The 25,524-nt window shown below is 38.3% G+C and overlaps 1 protein-coding gene across 6 annotated transcripts in view; it reads right to left on the reverse strand.

Moving 5' to 3' along the window:
- The window catches only part of MYPN (myopalladin), a 2,130,465-nt gene that overhangs the window by 174,126 nt on the left and 1,930,815 nt on the right, over positions 1-25,524 (reverse strand). For all 6 annotated transcript variants that reach the window (XM_044056370.1, XM_044056369.1, XM_044056367.1 and 3 more), the window contains one exon: positions 19,402-19,551. In XM_044056370.1, the coding sequence (XP_043912305.1) occupies positions 19,402-19,551 (150 nt within the window). The remainder of the gene's footprint in view (positions 1-19,401; positions 19,552-25,524) is intronic.

The following is a 25,524-nucleotide window of genomic DNA, read 5'->3' on the forward strand; positions in this document are numbered from 1 at the left end:
GTGTGTACTAGGCTAATGGCCCTGGGGCCTTTTCAAGCCAAGCCCATAGGATTACCCTGGCATCATGCCACCCGACCTTAGTTGCCAGTGCCTCTGTTGAGTAGAGCCACTGGAGTGACCCCCAGGGGGAGTTTTCTATTTCCCATCCACTCATCAAGATTTCTCTTGAAGAGGGCTAGTAAGGGGCTCTGGTTGACATGTATGGGAAGTCTATTCCATACCATGGGCAGTCTCTGGGTTGTGAACCTCTCTTTCCAGCACATTCTGTTGATTGTGGTAATGAGGTTGAGGTCTGGAGAGTGTGGTGCACAGGGACTGGGATTTCTTTAGATGTAGCATTTCTAACAGAGCTGGGTCAGACATGCCTTTGTAAGTCAAGCAGAGATCGCTTCTAAGCAAGTGATATGAGACAGAGAATATTTGGGAGTTTTTTTGAGTCTGTCCATAAAGGACAAGTGTTTAAGGCCTAGAATCCAATTTGTGGATGTACGTTTGCAGCCTCTTCAGTTATTGCAGGTGTCTAGTGAGGTACATGCCAAATGGGGTATTGTACTCAATGATTGGCCTAATGAGGGAAGAGTAGAGGGAGACAATAACCTCCTTCTTCCTGGATGCAAAACCCTTAGTAATGAGATGTGCCACATAGAAGGACTTTCTGATCACAGTGGTAATGTGGTGGTCAAAAGAGAGGTTGCTATCAACCTGTGCTCCCAGATCTCTTATAATGCCTTCTATGCTCAGTGGACTGCCATCAATGTGGTAATTCATGGGAACTGGGTTTTTCCCAAAGGGGATAATGATACATTTTTTTGCATTGAGCTTAAGGCCATGGTTCTGACACCAGTCATTGGTCTCAGTGAAGCCTTTCTGTAGGATGTCAACATCACTTGGGGAGTTAATAATAGCTCCCAACTTACAATTGTCTGCGAACTTTGTCAGCCAGAGTCCCTTCATGTTGGCCTGGACTTCAGAGAAGTAGATACCAAACAGGAGAGCACCCAGGACTAAACCCTGTGGGACTCCACTCATGACTGGCCGGCAGTCTGACTTGGAGTCAGCTACTTCCACACTGTGGGTTGCAGAGTTGTTTGAATTCAATTAGAGAGTTTGTTAACTTATTTTTTTGGTATTGCTTCCAACATTTGTCTTTGAGGTGCATTAGTTTTCTGGTTTCTTTAGATAGCCATGGAATGGTTTTGGCTTTTATTCTTTTTGTTCTAAGAGGGGCTGGGCTATTTAGTAAGTCTAGGAAGGTTTTGTTGAAGTAATTAGTTGCACGGTCCAGTGGCAGTGTCTTTATGGGGAGCCCAATTCATTTTTTTCATACAGTTGGAAAATGTCTGTGCATTGAAGTTAGTGTGATTATGATTTTGGATGTATTGATGTTGTATTTGGATAGAAGAGGCACACCGGAGGGCATAGGCTGGTAGATGGTCACTAAGGGGATCAGGTATAATTCTACTGTTTGAGATTAGTTTAGGATGAGTTGCTAAGATTCAGTCTAGTGTAGTGCCAGAGGAGCCATCTTTACTGAGTCTGGTAGGGTAGTGTATTAGCTGGGTGAAGTTAGAGATTAACCGTTTGGCTCGGAGATTGTGAGGAGATGGTGGCCCACCTGATGTTTACATCACCAAGAATTAATGTTTCCTTTCTGATGTTGGAAAAGAACCATGAGAGAATGTCTTCAATGATGGGGATACTCTCACCAGGGGTAATGTAGATGGCAGCTATACATAAAGATTTATGTTTGTTGATTTTTAGGAAGGCTATGGATAGTTCAGCAGGAGAGAATTTAGGAATGGGGTTAGTGTATGGAATGACTGTTAGACAAGAGGAGTAAATTATGGCTACCCCTCTTCCTTTCATATTAGGTCTGTCATTCCGTATGATTTGGTAGTGAGAGGGAAGAATTTCAGTATTGCTGATATGAGGTTTGAGGCAGGTTTCTGAGACAGTTAATATGTCGGTATGGTTATGCGACAACCAGGCATGTAAGTTGGGTATTTTATTACAAATACTTTGGGTACTGATTGTAGCTAGGTGGATGGTTTTGGGGAAGGATGATTGTGGTGATGTAGTGGAGCAGATGTTGGTGAATACAGTGGGACCAGGACTGGGATGGATGTCACCAGAAATTGAGATAGAGACTAGATGTAAAGGATGGGTGATCAGGTTCAATGGGGAGGGTAAGTTAGGAGTGTAGCTGAGGAAAGGTCTACTATTACCAGTGAAGTGAAGTGGGTTAGCAGAGAGAGGTACTGGAGGGAGCTTAAATTTATAGAAGAGAGTTTATCATTCATGGGATATAGAGGAGTAGGAATGAGGGGAGATTGTTTGAGAGGAAGAAGTGATATGCAGTGGTAAAGAGTGTGAGGAGCCAGGGAGGATAGTAAGGAATAGCTAGTTCTTATATTTATTTCTGATACCTTTTCACTTTTAGCTAACTAAAGTGTGCTTTTACATCAAGAAGACTGGACCTGCAATTTTAGTGTCAGAAAGTTAGCCTGGTCTGTCTGAACTGGGAAACACAAGGGAAGAGGGGGTGCTTAAAGTGACAATTACTTGTTGAAATTGGTATAATAAATTTTGATAGGTGACTGCATTTACATTTGGACTTAGGTTTTTGTTGTGTCAAAATGCATTTTAAATTGTATTTAGTATGTTTTTTACTATTTCTATGACAGGTATTGTTTTAAAATCCTGATTTTTAGAGATATGTCTTTAATTATGTAAATGACTTAGTGTTTTGTATTAATTGTATGAAAGAATGTGATTGGCTGTTTATTTCACCTGTGAGGGTACTTAAGCTGTTTTGTTGGGCTTTTTTTACAACTCTGATGATGCCAGTGGAATCCAAGGTGAAAGCACTTAGCTGTAGGTCGATTTGCTACTCTGTCATTAAAACAGTTTTCAGTTTCCGGCAAAGTGTTTCAACTTGTTTTTCTTCATTTTTTACTTGTTGAAACTAGTTAGTACTTTTTCATTTTTGGCTAACCAAACTGTGTTTTATATTAATAAGAAAGGGACTGCAATTCTATTGACATTGTAAATGTAGCACGTTCTGTCCAAGTTGGGAAACACACAGAGAGGCTTAAAGTGAAATTGTTTCATCAGCGAAGGGGCTTTTAGGGAATTAGTTGTTTGGTGTTAATCATCACTTGAGAGCTACAGTTGCTGTACTTTTACATTAAGAAATTCTAGGATCACCCATCTTGTTGCAGAAGATGTTAACCTGATCTCTCTGAGTTGGGAAGCATTCTAAGGAGCTCAAAGAGTAATTGTTTATTGGCCAGGGGGCACAGAAGTTAGTTTTCAGTTTTTTTTCTATTTGTTATAAATTAAGCACATTTGTGCAGTGTTGCTCACTGCACAGTGGTGGCTAATCGTGTCCTGTATAGTACAAACTCTGAATTTGTAAAATGTACTTACAAGCCTAGTATTTAGGGCTTTAATCTGTAACACACAAAGGCTTTGTGTGAAGGTAATCTTAAGTCAGCTAGTTAGCATGTCGAACAGCTCTGTTACCCAATAGTAGTACTATCTAATATCTAGCCTTAACCTTAGACACTACTCAGGTGACCCATGTAAAGCCAAGTCCCTAAACAGTAACAGCTTAACCCTAATACTGGTCCTGACAACATGGATATGCAATTTCCTAATTTCTCTGTGGCCAGCTTGGTAGATATGGGCATCCTGAGACAATGGATCAATTGTCTCATGTACTCAGACAACCTTTTAATCTTTAAAGAAATTAACACAGTATTTGAGAGATGAACATACAGAACTTTCTCGGAGGCAAAAATTTTACGTACATAAAAAAACAAGATTATCAAGAACACACATACACTACATCCTTCACACATGCTGCACACCACACACACACACACACACACACACACACACACACACACACACACACACACACACACACACACACACACACACGTGCACACGAGTGCACACAAATACAGAGAAACCTTCCCAAACCTCACAGACCTCTTGAGCTGTCAAAATGGCAACACCTATCCTCAGCAATGACTAAAGCATATACCAAATGCTAAACCTATCATCATACACAAGCCTACACCTAATGATCCCCCAAGAACAAAGCCCATAAGACAAACAAATTCTTTGCCTAATACTCTTGTCATAGGGGATTCTGTTGTACAACATATAGATCCCTCTCTCACCAAGCTGGACAATGTCACCCACACACTTAAGTCACTGCACCACAGGTACCAATATGATTCTATCATAGTCCATATGGATGTAAATGACCTGAGACCTATCTCACTGGATTATATGAAAAGAGGCATTATAGATGTCTCTGAATATGTGTCACAGACAGGTATGTGCCTTGCATTGAGCAGCATTCTACATTCATCAAGGATGATGCCACAGTGTGAGCAGAAAATGATCTATTTTAATAGTTGGTTTAGTTTCTTGTGTTACTCTAGGGGATTCCAATATCTATCAGCATGGGAGGACATGATTATTAGACCACTTTGCTTTACTAAGCATAGTCTGCACCTGTCCACCTGGGCTTTTGGATATTGGCTAAAATTTTATCCACTCCCTTAGAGCCTTTTTAGGCAATAGCAAAATAACAAAATTACCAACACAGCAAAAAATAAAACTCAAAGCAACCTTAAGGTGTTACTGCTCAATGCTAGGAGCCTAAATAAGAAACTACACACCCTACAAGCTCTTTTCACTTTGGAGAATGTGGGCATCTGTGCTTTTACTGAGATTTGGTTTAAAGCTCCAGAAAGTACTCTAGCAGTAGAAAACTACAGTAAATTCCACACATTTAGGCAAACAGTAACAAGGACAGGGCTAAAAGGGGAGGTGTCTCAAGCTACATTAGCAGCAAATACAACTCCAGCTTGGATATACAAGATGATGCCCTAGAGTTTATTCATATTCAAGTCTCCTTTGACAAGGTTCATTACCATGTCCTAGCCAGATACAGGTCGACCTCTATAACCTATGAAGCTCAAAGCTCTTACCTACAACCACTAGATGCACTTACCATTCAACAAAATACCCTTTTCTTGGGAGACTTTAACTACCCCTCCCCAGACTGGGAAATGTACACTATCTCTAATTCACAAGCATGGTGTTTCCTGAACTTTATCAACACAAACACCCTAGACCAGATAGTGCGCACTACAACCAGAGGATGAAACATACCAACATGGAACAACCTTGCATCCTCCCCTTATAACACCTTCATTGGTGAGGTTGGACCACAAAGCTGTTTCCTTTGAAATAAAATCAACCCAGAAAATCCAACTTAACCATAACAGTGAGGAACTATTCTAAACAGCCTATTAAGTGATAGTTTGTCAAAATGCACAGCTTCCCCAAACCCTGAGAACACAGCTAACTATGTAGAATTATTCATTAAAGCCCTGTACAAATGTAAATAGCTGCACTGAGGCTGCCATACCTACTAGAAGTAAACCCATGTCTAACACCAAAACCAAAGCCCATTGGTGGAATCCTTACCCGAACAGGGTATATAACAAAAGAAAAACAAAATCATGGCCAAAATCAGAAAGAGCAACTCTCACAGAGATGAAAGCACTAATAAAGTCCAACAAGGCCAATTATGAGGTCAGGTTAGCGTCCCAGGCTAGGGACAATCACAAGGCCTTCTTCACCTGTCAGAAAACTTAAAGGTAACACTTAGCAATGTTCAGAACTGTCTGTAAATTATACAACCTTCACTGACCAGCGTGAAATATCAGATCTACTGGTTGCTAAATTTAGCTCTAACTTCACCCCCACACCCCCTGTGAAATCACTTGTAGCATATCCCCCCAACTACTAACGGAGCAGGTCATGGCACTGCTCACTAAGGCCAGGAACACTGCTGCAATGGACCCTGACAATACCTCACTTCCCTTTTAAATAGCCTAAAACATGACCTACAGGATCACATCACATGAGATACTCTTCAGCTACAGCTTCAGAGCAGGTTACTTTCCAGGTTAATGGAGGACCGCAACAGTCTTCCCTTTCCATAAGGGTGGACCATCAACTGACCCTAGGAACTACAAACCCATCAGTCTGACAAGTCTAATATGCAATGGCATAGAATTTATTGTCATGGAAGTTATCAACAAGGACACTGGCAACCTACAAACACTGGTCGTGCCTATTCAACCTGGATATCTTCAAGAGAGTTACCAAGGCTATGGATGAGGGGAAAACAGTGCCTACTGCCTGCCTTGACCTGGCCAATGTGTTCAATATAATACTCAACTCAGGTATTATTGACAAACTCTCATAACTAGGCATAACTCCCTACATAACTCACTGGATTGCTGGCTGACTCACAGTTAAGACCCAAAAAGTCAAAATTGGTGAAAAGACCTCAACCAGGACAGTGGTCACCAGTGGAGTACCCCAGTGTTCCGTGTTGTGCTCACTCTTGTTTGACATCTACTTAGGTTCATAGGTTCATAGATTAGTACTAGGCTAACTACCCTTGTGGGCCATTTCAAGCCTAGCCAATTACCCCATGTGAGAATCAAACCTTGCACCTTGTGTTTGTAAGGTAAACACCTCAACCATTAAGCCATCCTCCCACCCCAGGTCAAGTCTAATGTTAAAGGCCTCTGGCTCACCAAGTTTGCAAATGACTATATATATTACAGATTCCCCCAGTACACTGGCATCCAACAAGATGGTCTAACACAAACAATGACTGGTGCTAAAGCCATGGATTAAAACTCAATGGGAATAAATGCATTATAGTGCCTTTTGGGAAATCATCCACCCAAGCTAATTACTCCATCAATACTACACCTTTATGATTTGACCCAATAGTTATGGATCTGGGAAAATATGTAGACAATCTGGCCTTTGATCAACGTGTAGCCAACATTGTAAGAAAACCATTCTATGTCAACCAGCTCATAAATAAGGGTATGGCATTCAGGTTCAAGGAAGTTACACTATCATCCTTATCAGACACATGCACCTAGCCAGATGCTTGCAGCTGGAATGCCCTCAAATGTTCAGTACCAGGAGAACCCAGGGTATGAATACCCTGCCCCTACACAGTTTGGCATTGCCTGAAAAAGGCACTATGAGGGAGGACAGTTTTTTAGCTAATATTCGCAAGCAAAGAGGGGAGAGGTACAGACCATCCCTGGCAAAGCAGAGTGGTCTGTTGACCATCTGCATCCATGCTGACAAATATTGCACCCCCTTATAATGACACCAGACACTAAGCCAATTATTAAAGTCAGTCATCTTTTGTTCATATTGTGGCATCATATTTGGAAATGATAAAATGCTGCTCAACATTAAGCTCATACCAGCCTGGGACACATATGCCAAGAGCTCCATGATGTCTCTCTTCATATAGTCTAGGGAGGTATGTCTCAGGTCAATTATACCCACATGGACTATGACAGAGTCATAATGGTACTTGTGATCCAATGACCTGAGTGTGTGCATGAGTGATGTGGTGAATCCTGGCCCCTGATAATCAACTGACCTTGAACTTCTCTTTAATCACCCTGGTGAAAGGGACATCAATGTGTTTCACAATGGAGTCTCCACTGATTTATTCCATGGTGGCTTGCCTTATGGGATTAGAAGTAAAGAATCCATAAGATGTTGCCACATGTGTTGATGTGGGTGTTGTTTTGAAAGAGTGCAGTCAGGGCTGTTCAGGGTGTTTGTTATATGTACTTTGTCTAGGAGGTCTTTGGGGTTTAGGAAGTTTGCATTTAAGTACCTCAGCATATTTTTTTTGTGGTATTTCTAGTCCTTTTACATTGTTTCCCAATTTTCTATAAAACTTTTTTTGAGTCATCAAGAAATTGTTAATTTTGTACTTTTCCTTTATATTTATCTGCATATCTGTTTTTCTGCCTGCAGTGATATTTTTCATTTTTTATTTGCAATAGTGTATGAGAGAGCCTGGTCTGTTCTGATACTGAACATTGATTTTATCACATCTGTCTTTCTGAGTATTTTTGCTAATCTGTTACTTCTTCTGTATCCTTCTAACAGTAACACTTCTTGTCTTAATTACTTTATAGTTTTCTTTGATAATTTCCACGATGGCATCTGATTTCTACTCTTCTTTTACCTTACTGCCCTGTGTTTTTGTGTTAACTCTTTTATCTGTTATGAATTTAGCTGCACAGTAATATATCTTATTTACTTCTATAATATTAAATGAATTTCTATGAACAGTCTTGATTACTGTATTCATTTGTTTCATCAAACATCTAACATTTTGGGTCTTCTTGACTTTCTGTACTCGGTTTCTTTCATTCATCTTTATATGTCTATCCATATCTATTTAATCAAGCAATACTTCCCTTAGATCATTTTCTTCTAAACTAGGGCACATTCTTTGTTTTCTGTTTCCTGTGGACATTCTACAGAAAATTCCAGAAAATCTTCCTGTGCCATATTCTCTTCATCTTCATGCTGTGTCATCCATTGCTCTTTCATATGGGAACTCACTGGCCTATCATTCAACAACATTGACTGTCAGAGTTGCCACAGGTTCCTGTTCCTCCCTTTGCTGTGCAACTCCAACTGAACTTTCATACTGGTTTCCTACTGAAGGCTCCAAAGTATCTTCATATGGCAACTGATCAGATTCTTTCTGCTCCACTGGTTTCTCCTTAATTTGGGGATTCATTATTCTATCATGCTATGATGCGACGTTATCAGAGTTAGATTTTCTACACTGAATCTTTCACTTCACAGGTAGTCCATAAGTTCATTTTCTATCTTTAACTTCTCCATTATTAATCCTCTTTTCTAATTTCCTCCCTTCGTTTTCTTATTTGTTTTATATTGTAAATTTTTCCATATCTGGATGCCTTTGCCTATATTTCTCTTCAAATATCTTTGGTGCTGTTTTTTATATTGATTAGTTTTGCTTTCTCCTTTGCATAAATACTGCAACATATTAAATCTTTTTATTTTTTCCATGTTCATATTTCTTGTTCAGATGTCTCCTGCCCCTCCTGTCTCTCCGTACTTGGGGGACTCATTGCTCCATCATGCTGTGACATAACCTGTGTTTGACTTTCTACACTAAATTGTTTACTTCGCAGGTATTCCATAACTTCAGCCTCTATTTTTTAACTTCTGCTTTACTAATTTTCTATTCTATGTTCCCCACGCAGATCTTATATTTTGTATTTTGAAATGTTCCATATCTGGGTGCCTTTGCCTGTATTTTTCTTTGAACATCTTTATAGCTACTTTTTTGTATTAATTAATTTGGCTTTCTCCTTTGCGTGAACATTGCACCATATCAGATCTCTCTCTTTTTCTCATGTCCACATTTCTTTTTTATACCTTTCAAAAATCTCTCTAGATTTTGTTCTTTACATTTTCATACTTGGACTGTCTGGAAGGTTTCCTGGTCTATATAATGTTTTTCATTAATCTGTTCTATTAATGAAAACAAATTTGCATGTATTTATTTATTATTTCAGCTAACATTTATTTTACCGGGATAAATCCAACTAGACAGTAGGAGTCCATTTTCAGCAGAGTCCTGGGGAGAAAAGCTCCAAAGAAGTTACAATGTGTATACATAGGTTATTAAAGAGTGACAGTTGATTGCAATAACAGAAGTTGGGTAACAAATGGCAGATTGCTAACATATAAGGCATAAAACAGCTAAATGCAAAAGAAAGTCATAGTACAGTCAGGATATCACATACCTTACAGTAGTAGTACAGTATGCGTGCATAAGTACATATTTACAATATTTACAGCACTATACAATGCACATAGGTGACAGTGTAGAGTGAGCATCAGAAGCAGGTACATATTTGTAATATTTACAGAGTATTCAATGCAGTTAGGTGACAGTGTAAAGTGAGCATCAGAGGCTTTGGGGTGTAAGCTGCCTTCAGTGGGGGTCAGGATTCAGGTGGGGTCTTTGCAGTTGCAAACTGGGTTAGCCTAAAGGTGTGATTTAAGGAGGTCTTTAAATATGACTGTGCGATTTTGTAAGTTTTTCTTGTGCAAGCATTTTTCTTTCTTGTAATCATTCTCTCAATCTTTTAGTATATATTTTGTCTGGAAATTCTGGGCTTCTTGCATAATTGTAATAATATATAATTTCTTTCTGATCCTCAATAGTCCACTCTATCATCTTTATGGCTCTTTTTTGGCCTATCAGTTTTTGTGATTTTTGTGAACTACTTGCTTCCTCTACAGCGGGGCGTGGATTGGGGGGCATCCTTTCTCTGAGCTTGGCCTAACCCTACTTTATGTGGCTTAATCTTTCTCCCAGTGTTTTCTATGTGTAGACTGATGATAAGAGATGTGTCTGGACAGTTCCAATGGATAAGAATGAAGTGCAAGCTTCTAAAGCAGTATTACTATGATCCAAAGTTAAAGGTGCTGAAGGCATTTATTAAACTTTGGTTTAGTTCCAAAGAACAATGCTTTTGTTCTTGGAAGATTTGAGAAGAGGTTTATGTTGCTGGCTCACGTGTTAAGAGACAGAAAGTCAGACTGTATACAGTTCTATCTGAAGGATTTTTAAATGTTTGTTAGATCAGACCATAGGTCCATATCACTGGAGTAAAGAAGTTGGGGAAGGTGGGATGGGTCCAAGGATAGTTTGGAGAAGAGGAGGGGAGCAAGGATGGACCCTATTGGTACTCCTTGTTTGATTGTCTAGAGGTGAGAAGGATGAATCGACTTTTTACACAGAAGTAGCAATTAGAAAGATAGTTCTGGAACTAGGGTAGTACATCTGGACTATTGCTTTTGTCAAGTAGGTGGTTTAGTAGCAAGATGTGATCTACTATATAACAACTTTAGTCAGGTCAATAAACAGAGTTCCAGTAAGTTCTTCTGCATCCAGGATTAACAGATTTTCTTCTGTGATGGTCTGAACAGTTGCTAGTTTGCAGTGACCTAACCAGACTCCATGCTGTTTAGATGAGAGGAGGTTGTAATTTGGATATAGATTAGTTTCTCTAAAACTTTAGCTAGTATGGGAATAGTGGATATTAGATAACACTTAGAGAGTTTGGAGGGATTTGTTTGTTTTGGGAGGGGGGAGGTCAACAATTGTTACTTTCCATATAGATGTCATGGTGTTTTATGTTACACAGAGGTTATATATGTATTGGACTGGTGAACAATGTATTCTCTACAATGATAGATGAAGAAGGGCTGGAGATCATCTGTGCCTGGAGAACTGTGAAGGTTTAGCTGCTCAAGTAGACGCTGTATTCATTTATTTATTTATTTATTTGCTTCTGATGTGTTTGAAATAAAATGAAGGGATGTAAGGGGAAATAGGAGTACAGGTGCAGGGAGCAGGGATAGAGCATAGTGCTGGAAGGTTGCACAATTCTGAGAGGAAATCACAGGGAGAGAATGTACTGAAAATATGATTGCTGAAGCAGGGGTTAGCTTTCCATTTATGCCATGCTTTGCCTAGTGATAAGACCACCATTTCTTCTTCTTTTTCTTCTTTGTCTTGTAACATCTACTTAGTAATGGAAGGCATGTGTCTTGTAGGTTTTGGAGGGTATTCTTGAAGCCTTCTGCTGCAAGGTCAGCTTGGGTAGTATTTAGGATATTTGACCAGTTTGTGCCTGTAAGAATTAACTTAGGTTCTTTGATATTGGAATCAGATTATGAACTGAGTCAGATAAATTGGGGGGAAGGAAATGTAGCAGAAAGCTTATTGGGCTCTGGTTGTAAAAATTAAGTCACTACATGGGTCCATACTACAAAAGGTCATGAAAGGTGAATATGATTTGATAAAACTGATGAGGAAAAATAATGGGTTATGAATGTATCACCTTCCAATAATGCATATAAATTCTAACTTGAAATTTTGGGATTTTGCTTCATAGAGAGAGTCATCAGTCCTTGAGTTGGTGTCAGACAGTTTCAGCAAAATGTGGCAGAGATGGAAGAAAGGTGGGGAAGTGATGACAGATGGTATAGCTCTAAGGTGCTACTTGGCAATGAAAGGCAAACCGGATAGCCAAGCTCTCTTCTTCTACTGGTAACAATGTTTATATATTTATACATTTGTATATTTATGCAGAACACTGACAAGTTGTCAAATGGCAACTAGTCAAATTCAAAAAACACCAGCACAGCTGATCAAAAATAAGCTTATCAAACATAGCGCTAGTTGTTCTGTTTGAAATGTCGGTACAGTGGGGATTGGGAAATTTGTCTTTTTCCCACTGTAGTACAATCTTGGGTTTGGTATATATAATAGCAGGAGTGTGGCTACAGGGAGGCTTGTTCTTTTGTTTTTTTTAGCTAGTCTGCTGATTGCCAAGTTGTGTTTGATCAGCTGACTTTCAATGTACTGAATTTTTGATGGCTGGTTATATATCCATTTATACATATATATCTTTATTATTACTAGGTACGGACTAATATTAAATGAAAGCTTAACATGTACATAGTTAGGTATGTAAGAAATGAGACTCAGTTTAGTTATAGCTACAGATCTCAAATGAGAAGTTTGTCCACACTCATCTTGTTAAAATACACAATTTGTATTGTCATACCGCTGTTACTCAAAGTTCAGTGACATAGTTATGCTCACAATAATGGTGGCAAGTAGTCACCAGATCATAAAATATGATACATTTTGTTTCCAATTTGGAATATGTTGCGAAGATTCTCTATGGACGTTGTAGCCGTTTATCTGGCTTTTATCTTTTAATCAGCTGCTGGCTGCTAGACACTTTGTCAGTAAATCATTATATTGCTATATTTGTATGGTTTGGCATGCTGCTGTTGTGAGTTCATTTGGATGGCTTATCAGTTGTTGAAGCACCTTTTCAACAATGTTGGAAGTTAAGATTATAAATTATAAACTGTAAGTCTGTTTCAGTATGTAGATAGACATTGCTTTAGTTTGGCTAGTGTAGAAAGGTTATAAGACTGTTGTGACTGTTTTTATGTCATTTTTCTAGCACTGAATAAATAACAGCAGGGTATACTGTGTTTGTATTGAATTTGAATTTTCATCCAATTAAATATTTTAGTGCCAACTGTAATAATAAGCAATGCTGTTTTTATTAATGCAACATAGTTCTATTTTGCTAACTGGTAACAGTTACAGATTTTTAACGTTGGTGAGGATTTGTTTAGCAGATTCATTACAATCATTATTATTGTTGTTGTTATTTTTTGGTCATCAATTATTCTAGTACATTGTTCGAGTTGTTGTTAGAATTGTAAAGTGCTCCGATGATAAGCATTATAGTAAACTGAAACTTAAACTTAATAATGAATTACTTTTTCCATATAAAATTACCTTTGTGAAAAAATATTGCAAAGTAACAATATGTTGAAAGATTAAAATAAATAATTCATTAAAACAAATAAATAAATCCAGATACATAGATTTTTTTTTTGACAGGGGTCACTGTGGATGTTGAATTTTAGTAGCCTGGAAGCATTGGATTATTTGTTTAGTTCACATCTCATTGTATTATTTGTTCTAGAACTGGTGTGGTTTTGTTTAAAATACTTTAATGCTCAAATGTATCAACAAATGACTGGCACTGTGATGAAGGCTTGTTTTGCCTCCCCCAGGCCATCTTAACTGAGGGATTACTTAAAACTCAATATACATTTACCACAGAGTGTTTTGTCAATCTAAGGCATGCTTTTATCTAATATAAATATTATACAGATGATTTGATACTTACTTGCTGTGGTGAAGCATGTGAATTTTTGGAATTGTATACCAAAGTGACTCACAACAGGTTTTGCCACTAGCTGGCAACCAGCATCTTTGACATATTCATTACTTTTTGGAGAATTTCTAAGTGTCTGGCATAAAAGTAGGCAACTGTTTGATTTTTTAGGAACTTAGGAATTAACAGTCAATTAATTTTATTCCTCCACAAATGTGACCATGACTTCTAATAAACATAATCATCCTGCTGAACATATTCCCTGCCATCTTGATAAACGCTATTTTGTTAGTGAATATAACATCCTGTTTTATAAGTGAATATGCCATCCTCACCACCGATATAAAATACTTGAAAAATGCAACCAGACACAGCTCTTGCATTACCTCACACAAAATAACTGCCCCTCTTCATCTCAGCATGGCTTCTGTCCTCACCACAGTACCTCATTGCAGTATCTCTGCTGCTTTCCTTAGTTTCACCAATGCAGTGAACAAAAATAGGAATGATGGAAACCTAGTGTTTGCCCTCTTCCTTAATTTATCCAAGGCATTTGATACAGTCTTTCACTCTGTCATTCCACACAGACTTCATAACTTGGGATTCAACACCACTGCTACATCATGGTTTCATAGCGGGTCTATATTATATATGTGAACTTTCTAAACTTTGAATCCCATATGTTCAACAACATATGATCGAAGTTTAAAAGTTTGAATATATAATAAAACAAAAAAAAAACTTACCTTAACAGTGCAGGTAGGGGGGCAAGTCCCCCTGCACCCCTCATACCCCTCTACTTAAATAGACCAACTCCAGATCGCATTTCAGTGCAGAAAAGGGAAATTCTCCCATTCTGCACCAAACGGCGCTGTTCTGTTTAACCTTCAAATGCTTGAAATTTTGATCATATTGTGTCGACCATATGCCATTCAAAATTTCAAGCGTTCGTGGTTCTAATAGGAACCCTTTCATAGCTACCTCCAAAATTGAGCTCAAGCTGTCAAGTGGCAAAAAGACATCTCATCCTTCCTCCCTGTCCCAGTCAGTGTATGACAAGGATCGATCTTGAACATATTCTCTTTAGCATTTTCATCAATGACCAACATAAAGCCTATAAAACTGCATCTCCTATATAGTATGCAGATGATGCCACAGTTATGTGTATCATGCAAAAAAAATCAACAAATTACAAGAACTTACCCCAAAATTACTTCTCCTCTATACAAATAGGGCTGACACCTGCCCAGCTATTCCTAAACCCAAATAAATCCAAACTTATTCTATTTACTCCCACACAGCTTACAATCATTAAAAACCTCCTTCTCAACCACCTCATTCAACAAACCATAAACTGAACCAGTCACACATATTAAATTGCTAGTCATCTGTGTAGATAAGACCCTAAAATTTGGTACTCATATCCAAAATACATTGAAAAAATTACACCAAAAACTACATTCTCTCTTTATAGCCAACCCTTTCCTCTTAGACACTACAAGAAAACACATTACTTTTTCTCTCCTCTTGCCTACTGGAACATATTCTGCACCCATCCTTAACAGCATTCACATGACCTTGCTAAACAAACTTAAGCAATGTTACTACAAAACAGAATGATTCACTGCCAACTTTCTAAATAGAACCCAACACACCACTGTGCTGCCCTAAAAGGAATTCCAGTGGCTGGAATTCCCACATTATTTAACCTACTCGCAACGTTCACAAACCCATAACATTGTGTATAAAAATAACACTTGTCCCTCGGTCTCCAACCTCATACAAATATGTAGCTCTTCCAGGTCACTACATTCATTGGACAAAAAACAATTACATGTATCTTAACTAAACAATTCTGCAGGCAAATTACTACTCTCCCACCACCTCTCTAAATCCTAGAACTCCAACCAGCTAGCAATACGACAACAACACTCCCTAAAATCATTTAAAACTCAGATAAAGCCCTACCTATTCAGTTACAATAATGTAATGTTCTTGGATAATATCCAAACCCTTCTAACGGTCACCAAGTTTTTATGTAACTGGCCATAATATGGCTACTTCTTCACACTCTCTATCATCTACTCCTGTCCACTACTGTTTCTGTCTCACTTTTACCTGGACCTCTTCAATATGCCTTTATAATTTGTAATCATCTTCATCCTATAATTATTTCACTGTCCCCTACTCACTATCTATTTACAGCTGATTCTGGTTAAAAATAAGTTGTGCATCCCCAGTGGCTGGAAGCATGGAGGTGTTTAGGTGAAATGGCAGTGGAGTTTTTAACTAGATTGTTTAAGGAAATCTTGGAAAGTGAGAGGATGCCTGAGGAATGGAGAAAAAGTGTTTTGGTACCGGTTTTTAAGAATAAGGGTGATGTGCAGAGCTGTAGTAACTACAGATGGATTAAGTTGATCAGTCACAGCATGAAGTTATGGGAAAGAGTAGTGGAAGCTAGGTTAAGAAGGGAGGTGATGATTAGTGGTCAGCAGTATGGTTTAATGCCAGGAAAGAGCACTACAGATGCACTGTTTGCTTTGAGAGTGTTGATGGAGAAGTACAGAGAATGCCAGAAGGAGTTGCATTGTGTCTTTGTGGATTTAGAGAAAGCATATGACAAGATGCCTAAAGAGGAGTTGTGGTATTGTATGAGGAAGTCGGGAGTGTCAGAGAAGTATGTAAGAGTGGTACAAGATATGTACGAGGGTAGTGTGACAGCGGTGAGGTCTGCGGTGGGAGTGACGGATGCATTTAAGGTGGAGGTGGGATTACATCAAGGTTCAGCTCTGAGCCCTTTCTTATTTGTAATGGTAATGGACAGGTTGGCAGACAAGATCAGACAGGAGGCCCCATGGACTATGATGTTTGCAGATGACATTGTGATCTGTAGTGAGAGTAGGGAACAGGTGGAAGAGACCCTGGAGAGGTGGAGATATGCTCTATAGAGAAGAGAAATGAAGGTCAGCAGGACTAAGACAGAATATATGTGTGTAAATGAGAGGGAGGAAAGAGGAATGGTGAGGATGCAGGGAGTAGAGGTGGTGAAGGTGGATGAGTTTAAATACTTGGGATCAACAGTTCAGAGTAATGGTGAGTGTGGAAGAGAGGTGAAGAACAGAGTACAGGCAGGATGGAGTGGGTGGAGAAGATTGTCAGGAGTGATTTGTGACAGATGAGTACCAGTAAGAGTGAAAGGGAAGGTCTACAAGAGGGTAGTGAGACCAGCTATGTTATATGGGTTGGAGACAGTGGCATTGACAAAAAGGCAGGAGTCAGAGCTTGACGTGGCAGAGTTGAAGATGTTAAGATTTGCACTGGGTGCGATGAGGATGGACAGGATTAGGAATAAGTATATTAGAGGGTCAGCCCAGGTTGGAAGGTTTGGAGACAAAACCAGAGAAGCAAGATTATGTTGGTTTGGACATGTGCTGAGGAGGGATGCAGAGTATATTGGGAAAAAGATGCTAAGGATGAAGCTGCCAGGTAACAGGAAAAGAGGAAGGCCTAAGATAAGGTTTATGGATGTGGTGAGAGAGGACATGCAGGTGGTTGGTGTGACAGAGCAAGATGCAGAGGACAGGAAGAAATGGTAACAGTTGATCTGCTGTGGCGATCCCTGACTGGAGCAGCCGAAAGAAGAAGATCATTATTATTCTATGTATGTTTGTACGCACATTTATTATGTAAGTCATGTATAACTGACTTCTACTCATTCTTTAAAATGGAGCATTTCTCCTGGGCCTACACTGAAAATGGAACCTGTGCCCATTCGGACTTTCCCAATAAACTAAAGCAATAAATATATAAATAATGCATGATCTATGGAAATGGCGGATATTGAGGAAAGGGTTCTGACCTATGCTGCTTCATGATTATTATTTAGAATACATTTTCTCAATACATTTGTTCCTTCATTTTTCTAAAGGTCCCAATATTGTGGATTTGTTTTTCATTGTAATTTTTATATAACAATGAACACATTACAGCACAGATTATTTACACACGGTATGAATCCATGTGGTCAGTCTAGTATATGTAGTATTTTGATGAATGCAAACAGAATAAACATTAACAACAGAATTAATCGTTTGTGTAAGAATATTATTGCCATTGTATGAATACTGTCTATGTATGTAGCTGTATGCAAGTGTGGACTGGAATGCATAAGGGAAGCAATGCCTTTTATTATCAGGCAGTAGGAATATAGCAGAAACATGAAGAATTGGAATATGACCAGTTTCCCTGCTTAATAATTTACTACATGCCACTACACTGGATTTTATAATTTGAAAGAAAGCAGGGATCTTATTTCACCTTACTGCTACTTAGAGAAAGGAGTAGGTGCTAAGTCTATCCTTGGGTGCAAAGAAACCTGTCTTGCTTTCATTATGATAGCCTTCATCCAACAGCCTGCAAACTGAACTTGATTGGAAAGCTGTCACTGGTTAATTGTTTAATTGGCAGTTTTCTATTTATTGGTTCTCCAGCTTTTACTTTATTAGCTGTGCATTAGTTACATTCTGTTTCTTTTTGACTCTTTTATTCCCCTATGAAGGCTGATTAAGCTGTTGAATCAGAAACATTCTATTTGTTTTAATAAAGTACTTATTTTAACTTTTTGGAATACTGAATTCATATGTCAAATCTGATCTCAATTATTTTTTTTTATTAGTGGTGTTATAGTTCTATGTATGACTAGACTCTCACATAACTTATTGAAGCTTGTTATTTCCCCACCTAGAGCAATAGCCTCATTGATTTTTTATAAGGTAACAACACCTTGCATGTGTTGCTGTCCAGGTTGCCTAGTCACTTTCAAGTTTGGATGATAGGATGAGCCGATTTACACTACACTTCATTAACTGAATTTAAAGCAACGGCCAAGATATATGTTAGCTTAATGAGTGGCATAAAATAATGTGTGGTCACTGCAGAAATGTCAGTATATCATATACAGCCAATTTATTATAACTGCTTCTAATTCCTTGTCATTGTCTTTCTTCCACTATTTTGATCATAGAGTTTAATATTTCTAAAATAAATATCCATGTATAGACTGCATTAGTTGGTTAATGGTTAATGTGTGCATAAATAAATAAAACTAAAACAGTTAAATAACATCAGCATAACTGTTTGCCATGAGTGAATTTGGGGGTGGCCACAGTGGTGCAGCAATTAGCATTGTCACTTCATGGCAAAAGGCTCTCAGCTGGGGTGCCTTCTGTGCAGGGTCTGCATGGCCTCGCTGCGGTCACGTGGATTTCCTCTTGGTGCTCCGGTTTCCTCCCACATTCCAAAGACATGCAGTAGGTAGACTGGACACTCTAAACTGGTTGCATGTGAGAATGTATGTGCGAGTGAGTGGTACAAATGAGCTACCGTGGCAGGGCTAAGCCACCTGGGGGTGTAAACATTGGCTCGAGATGACTGTCACTGCTGAAGTGACACCCTGACCCCCTGTACAAAAGGGGGAAAAGGGGCTGAAGGTGGATGGATTTAATGGCATAAGAAATGTATTAGGATCTTAATGTTGGAAGTTAATGTTTAATAATAACCTCAAACATATTCAGCATCCAATCAAACTGTGATAAAGTCAAACAACTTGGAAACTATTCTCATTTCATATGCTTCTGTTGTGGTGCCTCCTTGCACTGCAGACCTGCCTTAGCTTTTCACAGTTAGCAGTTAAGATTGCGTGACATACTTGCGGATTGGCTGCCATAATGGTGTAATTTCCATCATCATCATTAGTACATGCTTCGATACTCAAAGAACACGTTCCATCTCCTTCTCTCTTCATCACACAATGTGGATTTTTCTTTGAAATTTGCTTGCCATCTTTAAACCAATAAACCTGTATGAAACAAATAGTAAGTAGACACACAATTAGTAATAGATTGACAAAATACAACCAATGCAAAATTCAATACAGCTATAACTGTTGTACAACAATTTACTCATTTATTAATAAGTATTCACTGTGAAACAAATAATGGCAAAATCATTACTACATCATAGGATTTTGAATGGTGGCATGTTTTTTTTTTTTTTGATGACTTCATAATTACTCACTCAGTTAAGAAAAACAAAGAAGTGAAATCTAATGGAATACAATACAATGAGGCACCCATTGCCAGTTAGTAGAAGTATAAAGCCTACATGAGTTATAGTTTAGAAAACATACAGTTTATTTGTGTCTTTCGGCTTTTCCCGGTTAGGGGTCGCCACAGCGGAACTCCGGTCTACTAATGATTGGCAGTAGAGTTTTATGTGCTGGCTTGCCGGGCCTAATGCACAACCTTCAACGAAGGAACGCCCGTTCACGCATGTCACCACACAGAAGACGCTCTAACTGAGAATCAAAAGGGCAACGTCTAACTGTGAGGCGACAACACTACTGCAGCACCACCACCGCAGTATTAGAAAACATACAGTACTATGCATTAATAACCTGCTGTAATTTTTATGTTGAATGTTAAGACCCAGGAAATTTCTGTTAACTAATCTCTAATTCTGTGGAAAAGAAGTGCAGCCATATGTCCCAGGCTCTACAGTTCAATACGTGACCAAGGGTAGAAAAGTTATCATGAAGACATAGAAATTGTTTTGGCATCTAGCCAGTATCTGGCCTACATTACAATCAGTCTTAAAAGTAATCTGTTTAAGTGAAATATTTCAGAATATAACAAGGTTGCACAGAATCTAAACTACAGACAGATTCAAAAGATAACTTTATGCTAGTGCTTTGTTTTGTCTCAATGAATCTTAGGTAAGCCAGTAATTACCAGAGCATGAACAGGTAGAAGTTAAAAAAAAATACTAAAGCAGATTCTGAAATGATCAGAAGTGATACTTCCTGTGGTAAAATTTAAGAAGAAACAATTTACAAAATAGATTCAGTGCATTTTTAAGAGGAGGCAGAGTTGTGTGGTGGTAAGGCATTTTCAATCTAGATTTGGGGCAGTTTCAGTGAAGAGAACCCCTGGCTGTGAAACAACCTGCATGCTAACTTCAACTACACCCTGAATACGCTTTAATGCTGATGATCACGCTACTGCTGAACTACTACCCTACCTTTTCATTTTAGGTTACACACAACCTGTTAACTTGTTATAAACCCTGAATTATTAACTATCTCATAAATTATATTGAAAACACTGTAGGTCTGTCCTTTACTATTCTGTGAGGGGCTGAGAAAACTTGGTGGAAAGTGTGTATGTTTTTGTAATCTGTATATTGGCAAATGTGGAATGTAACATTATTCTTGCTATTAGCCAAGTGATAACTGCCTGAATATATTAGAATCTCTCTAATCACCCAGTTAAAAAACAAGGACATGAATAAAATGTAAGAAGGGAGTAGAAAGTTCACCAGTTTTAGTGTTTGGGGAGGCAAATTAGTGACAGCAGAGTCAAACTAACTATCTTTTAGGAAAAGAATAAACTTCCTTCCTTGCTTGCACAAGGCTATGTTTTGCTACTAAATACAGCCAAAAGACAAGGTTAGACTGTATGAGTGTGCCAGATGTTGGTCGAAGAAATGGCATCATCTAATGTGTCAGACTCTGAGGTTGGGATAGCACATGTAGTTTACCTTGTTTGATGACTCAGGATGTAATCAAGTGAAATAGCAACTTTGTGATGAAGTATTGTTATCGGTGAACTTTGGTTAGCCTCAGATATCCATGTTGGTACAGGAGCAACAAAATCAACTAGTGTTAGAACAGTTGTTTACAGAAGGATAAGTTTAGGTGAACAGAATGCATACTGGAGTAACCTGACCTAATCAAAAAAATGGCTTCATATTATCTTTGGAATATTAAGGACTGAACTAAATATTTTCATAATAATGTTAATGTGCACTGTGGTTATGTTTGCCCATGCTTCAAAGAGTTGATCAAGACATAAAGATAATAATATGGCCCAGATGTGAATATTCTTATGTTATGGTTATACCTGTCAGCATAATATATTGTTCTAGACATTCTGTTTCCAACAGAATTACAAACACATTTATTTCTGGAACAGTTAGAAGCAGTCACAAACAACTTTGGTCTATCAATCACAAAGTTCCATAAATGTAGATCAATGACTGGTGTAAACTTCAGCTCACTCACAGCCGCAAACAGATGCTTAGCTACCAAAGTATGAATGAGTGCAATGCTTAGTAATACCTGCACTCATCCATAAGAACTGGAAAACATCTTTATATGACACTGAGACATTTTTTTAACTTATCAATGCACCTGCTGGTCTACCTAGTGACCAAAAGTCTATGAGTCAGTCAGTAACCAATGGTCTACGAGTCAATAATCAGATAACAGTTATAAGCTGCTTTGTCTGGTAGTACAATAAATGAAGTTTGGCAACAAACTAAGTTGTCCCAGGACATCTTCATGGGGGGGGGTTAATATTGGGAGGATTTAAGGGGTTGGGGAGGTGAAAGGGTTAAGTGGAGGCAGGGATGGTTGGGAGGAAATGAGATAATGATGGAGAGGGGCTTAAGAGGTTTAGTCTCGAGTAGTAGGGTTAAGCAATCACAGTTTGGTGTGAACTTGCTACCCACCCTCCCTCTTTTCGTTAGCGGGGAGTAGGGTTATTTATCAGTGGGGGTAGGCGGAGAAGAGGGATAGGCTTACCCTCTTCTGTTCCCCCCTCTGATGTCTGGATGTTCATTTCAAGGATTTGGGGAAAGGAAATAAGTAGTTGGAGGAAGCTTGCTGAATAGATAAGCAAGCTGAGGTAAGGATGGTGCTTATTTGGTGGAAGGTAATTCAATGGATGGTGTATGAAGTGATTTGGGGCGCTGCTTCTTAAGTAAAGTAAGCGAGCAGAGGTATGGACCCTGCTTGTTGGGCAGGGTGAGTACGTATGCTGCCCTGCTTAACATTACAATGAATGGTGTATGAAGTGAGATGGGAAGCTGCTTCATAAGTAAAGTAAGTGAGTAGAGGTATGCATGCTGCTTACTGGGGCAGGGTGAGTAGGCACGCTGCCCTGATTAACATTACAAGGAAGTTATGCTGTATTAAGAATCAATTATATCATGAATAGTTGTAATTAATAAAGTTGGTGATCAAAGCTATGTTATGAAAATTTAATAAAGGTTGTCAAATGTAATTTGGTGTGATGTGTGTTATTGAAGGGGACCGGAACAAATTAAGGTTTATGTAGTTGCATCATTTCACAATGAGATCAAATGATCTAAAAACAAGTAGGTCTTAAGGAATAATTCAGAACTGACTATTTCATATAAATAAAAAGGATGTGATCCAGCATGTTGTTTAAATGTTCTTTCTCACAGTTCACTAGCACATAACATACTGCATGAGATTTATACATAATAAAGAAAAATATTGTAGGGAATCTGACTGGAAACTTTCAATATAAATTGGAATCCAATGGCTCTTGTGAGGTGTTCTTCCTCTTCTGAGCAACACACTGTTCAAATTTATTTTCTGTATTAATAAAGTTCCTACGCTTATGACTTTTCTGCAAGCTGGAAACTGAAAATATCTGGACTCCCCCAACCTTGCCTGTATCTGTGCTATTATGCATTGCAACCCTTCACACAAGCCAAAAGCAGACTTTGCCACCAATAGTACTGACGCCCCTCATGGAGGTTTCTGGAAATAACTCAGCAGATAGTCTCCAAGACATCAAAACAATGGAACCTTTTCCTTAGATAGGAAAAAGCAAATGGAGCAAAAGTAGCAATTTCTGTAGAGCTCTATGGCCAACAGTAAAGCACAACTTTTTTTATTTAGTTTGCTTGTTTTCTCTACTGCTGCATGGTCAACAGTGAACTACAAAATTGTATTTATTTATTTTTGTTTGTTTAAGCATTTGCTATCTAGGAAACAGGGCTTGTCCCAGCATCCTTTTTATCCACAACCAGAGGCAGGTGAAAAAAATTAACAGTGAATGCTGCATGACATGACTCTACATGAACACGATTACAAAAACATCAATGTCATATTTATAAGCATTTTCAACAATGATACAAGTATATTACATTTATAATTAAGGAGTGATAAGATTTTAAAAATAATAACTGCGATGAGGAATATAAATTATGACCAATTTGAAGAGAAAGAAAAGAGAGGGAGAGATAAAGGTCAAAATGCCAGTTAAAAGATGAATACAGTAAACTCTCAGTTAACCAGAATCCAAGCAACCAGAAAAAAATTGAAGAAATACAGTACAGTATGAACAATTCAGTTTTTCATGTGTTGCACTTTCTGTTTTTCCCCAGCAGAAACATACCTTAAGTTTTTAGAGTTTTAGAGTTTTAAAAAGGAAGATACAAATAAATTCCCCCCCCCCAACCTGAGAACAAGTCAAACCAAACAAGTCAAATAGCTAAAATGTCAACACTTGCTCCATACTCACTCAGTTTGCATCAGATTGCACATTCTCTCTCCAGTCTCTGCCTCACATACATACACACACACACACACACACACACACACACACACACACACACACACACACACACACACACACACACACACACAGTCTCTTCAGCTTTCATACATGCATTCATTCACTCTTTCTCTCTCTGATCTCTCACACGCAGTCTGCTTTCATGCATGCATTCACTCTCTCTCTCTCTCTCTCTATTCAATTCCAATTAACTCAGTGTGCCACTGAAAACTGCCCCACATGCCATGCTTTCTAGCAGAAATATAAGTTTAAAATATTATTATTCCAGCCAGGCTTTTAATTACTGTATTTCAATATTAAAATCAAATCAATACAGTGTTTATGGTATGGTATGCTATAGTATAGGGTACAATATTTGTCATGTCTATTTTAATAGTAACTCTCAAGCAACCAGAAACTACACTTATCTGGCATCTACCAATCCCTGTGGATGCCAGTTAACTGAGAGTTTACTGTAGGTAATTCTAAAAGATGGTTATCTGCAAAGAGACATGGACTCATTAGAAAACAAGGATTCAGGGTGAAGTTTAAAGAAATAATGATTTAGTTGGAATAAACTTAATGAAAAGAGCAAATTTTGGTTTATGAAATATTTACAAAGGGTAGAGTTAGTGCCAAATAGTTATGAACAATGCCCCTGAAGAGGGAGTAAGCAAAGGAAGTGCCTTGCTTAACTGCAACATGCTTTTGGTCAACAGTCTAATGCATTACATGCAATTTCCCTGTTTTGCAATTATTAAACACTGAGAATTAAGTATCTCAGAGAGTTTTCTTTTCCTAGATATACAGCAATCTTGGATTTAGTTTATATAAGTAATATGGATATGAGGAGTTCTGGGAAGCCTACTGCAAGCATGCTTTTTAAGTTCTTCTTTTGAATATCAATTATACTATGAAATATCACTTTTTTGATCACTCATAAGAATCACAATTCTATCTTCTAGCCAGATTTCTAATCTCAGTGGTAGCAGTGAAGAGACTGATGGAGTAGTAACGCATTAGTTAAAAGTGTTTTTTTCATATCCATATAAACCATTTTCTTGCATGTATGAAATATTTATTTATTTATTGTTTATTTATTTGCAGTTTGTTTACCCGGATAGTCCATTGGGCCACTACGAACCCATTTCCAATGGAGTCCTGGGGAGAAAAGCTCAGGAAATTACAAGTATAATACGTTTCAGAATTACAAGATTATAGGATAACAATTCCTACAAATTTTACAAAAAGTTTATCAGACATTATTTTCTATTTTTATTTATTTAACATTTGTTGACCGGGCTAGTCAAGCTGGATATATGTCCATTTTCAGTAGAGGCCCGGGGAGAAAAGCTCCACAAAGAACAGCTGGTGATTAGAAAGAGAATACATGGTAATAACAG

This window comes from Protopterus annectens, chromosome 14.part0 (assembly GCF_019279795.1).
Source record: "Protopterus annectens isolate FY-2018-M chromosome 14.part0, PAN1.0, whole genome shotgun sequence".
NCBI classification, from domain to species: domain Eukaryota; kingdom Metazoa; phylum Chordata; order Ceratodontiformes; family Protopteridae; genus Protopterus; species Protopterus annectens.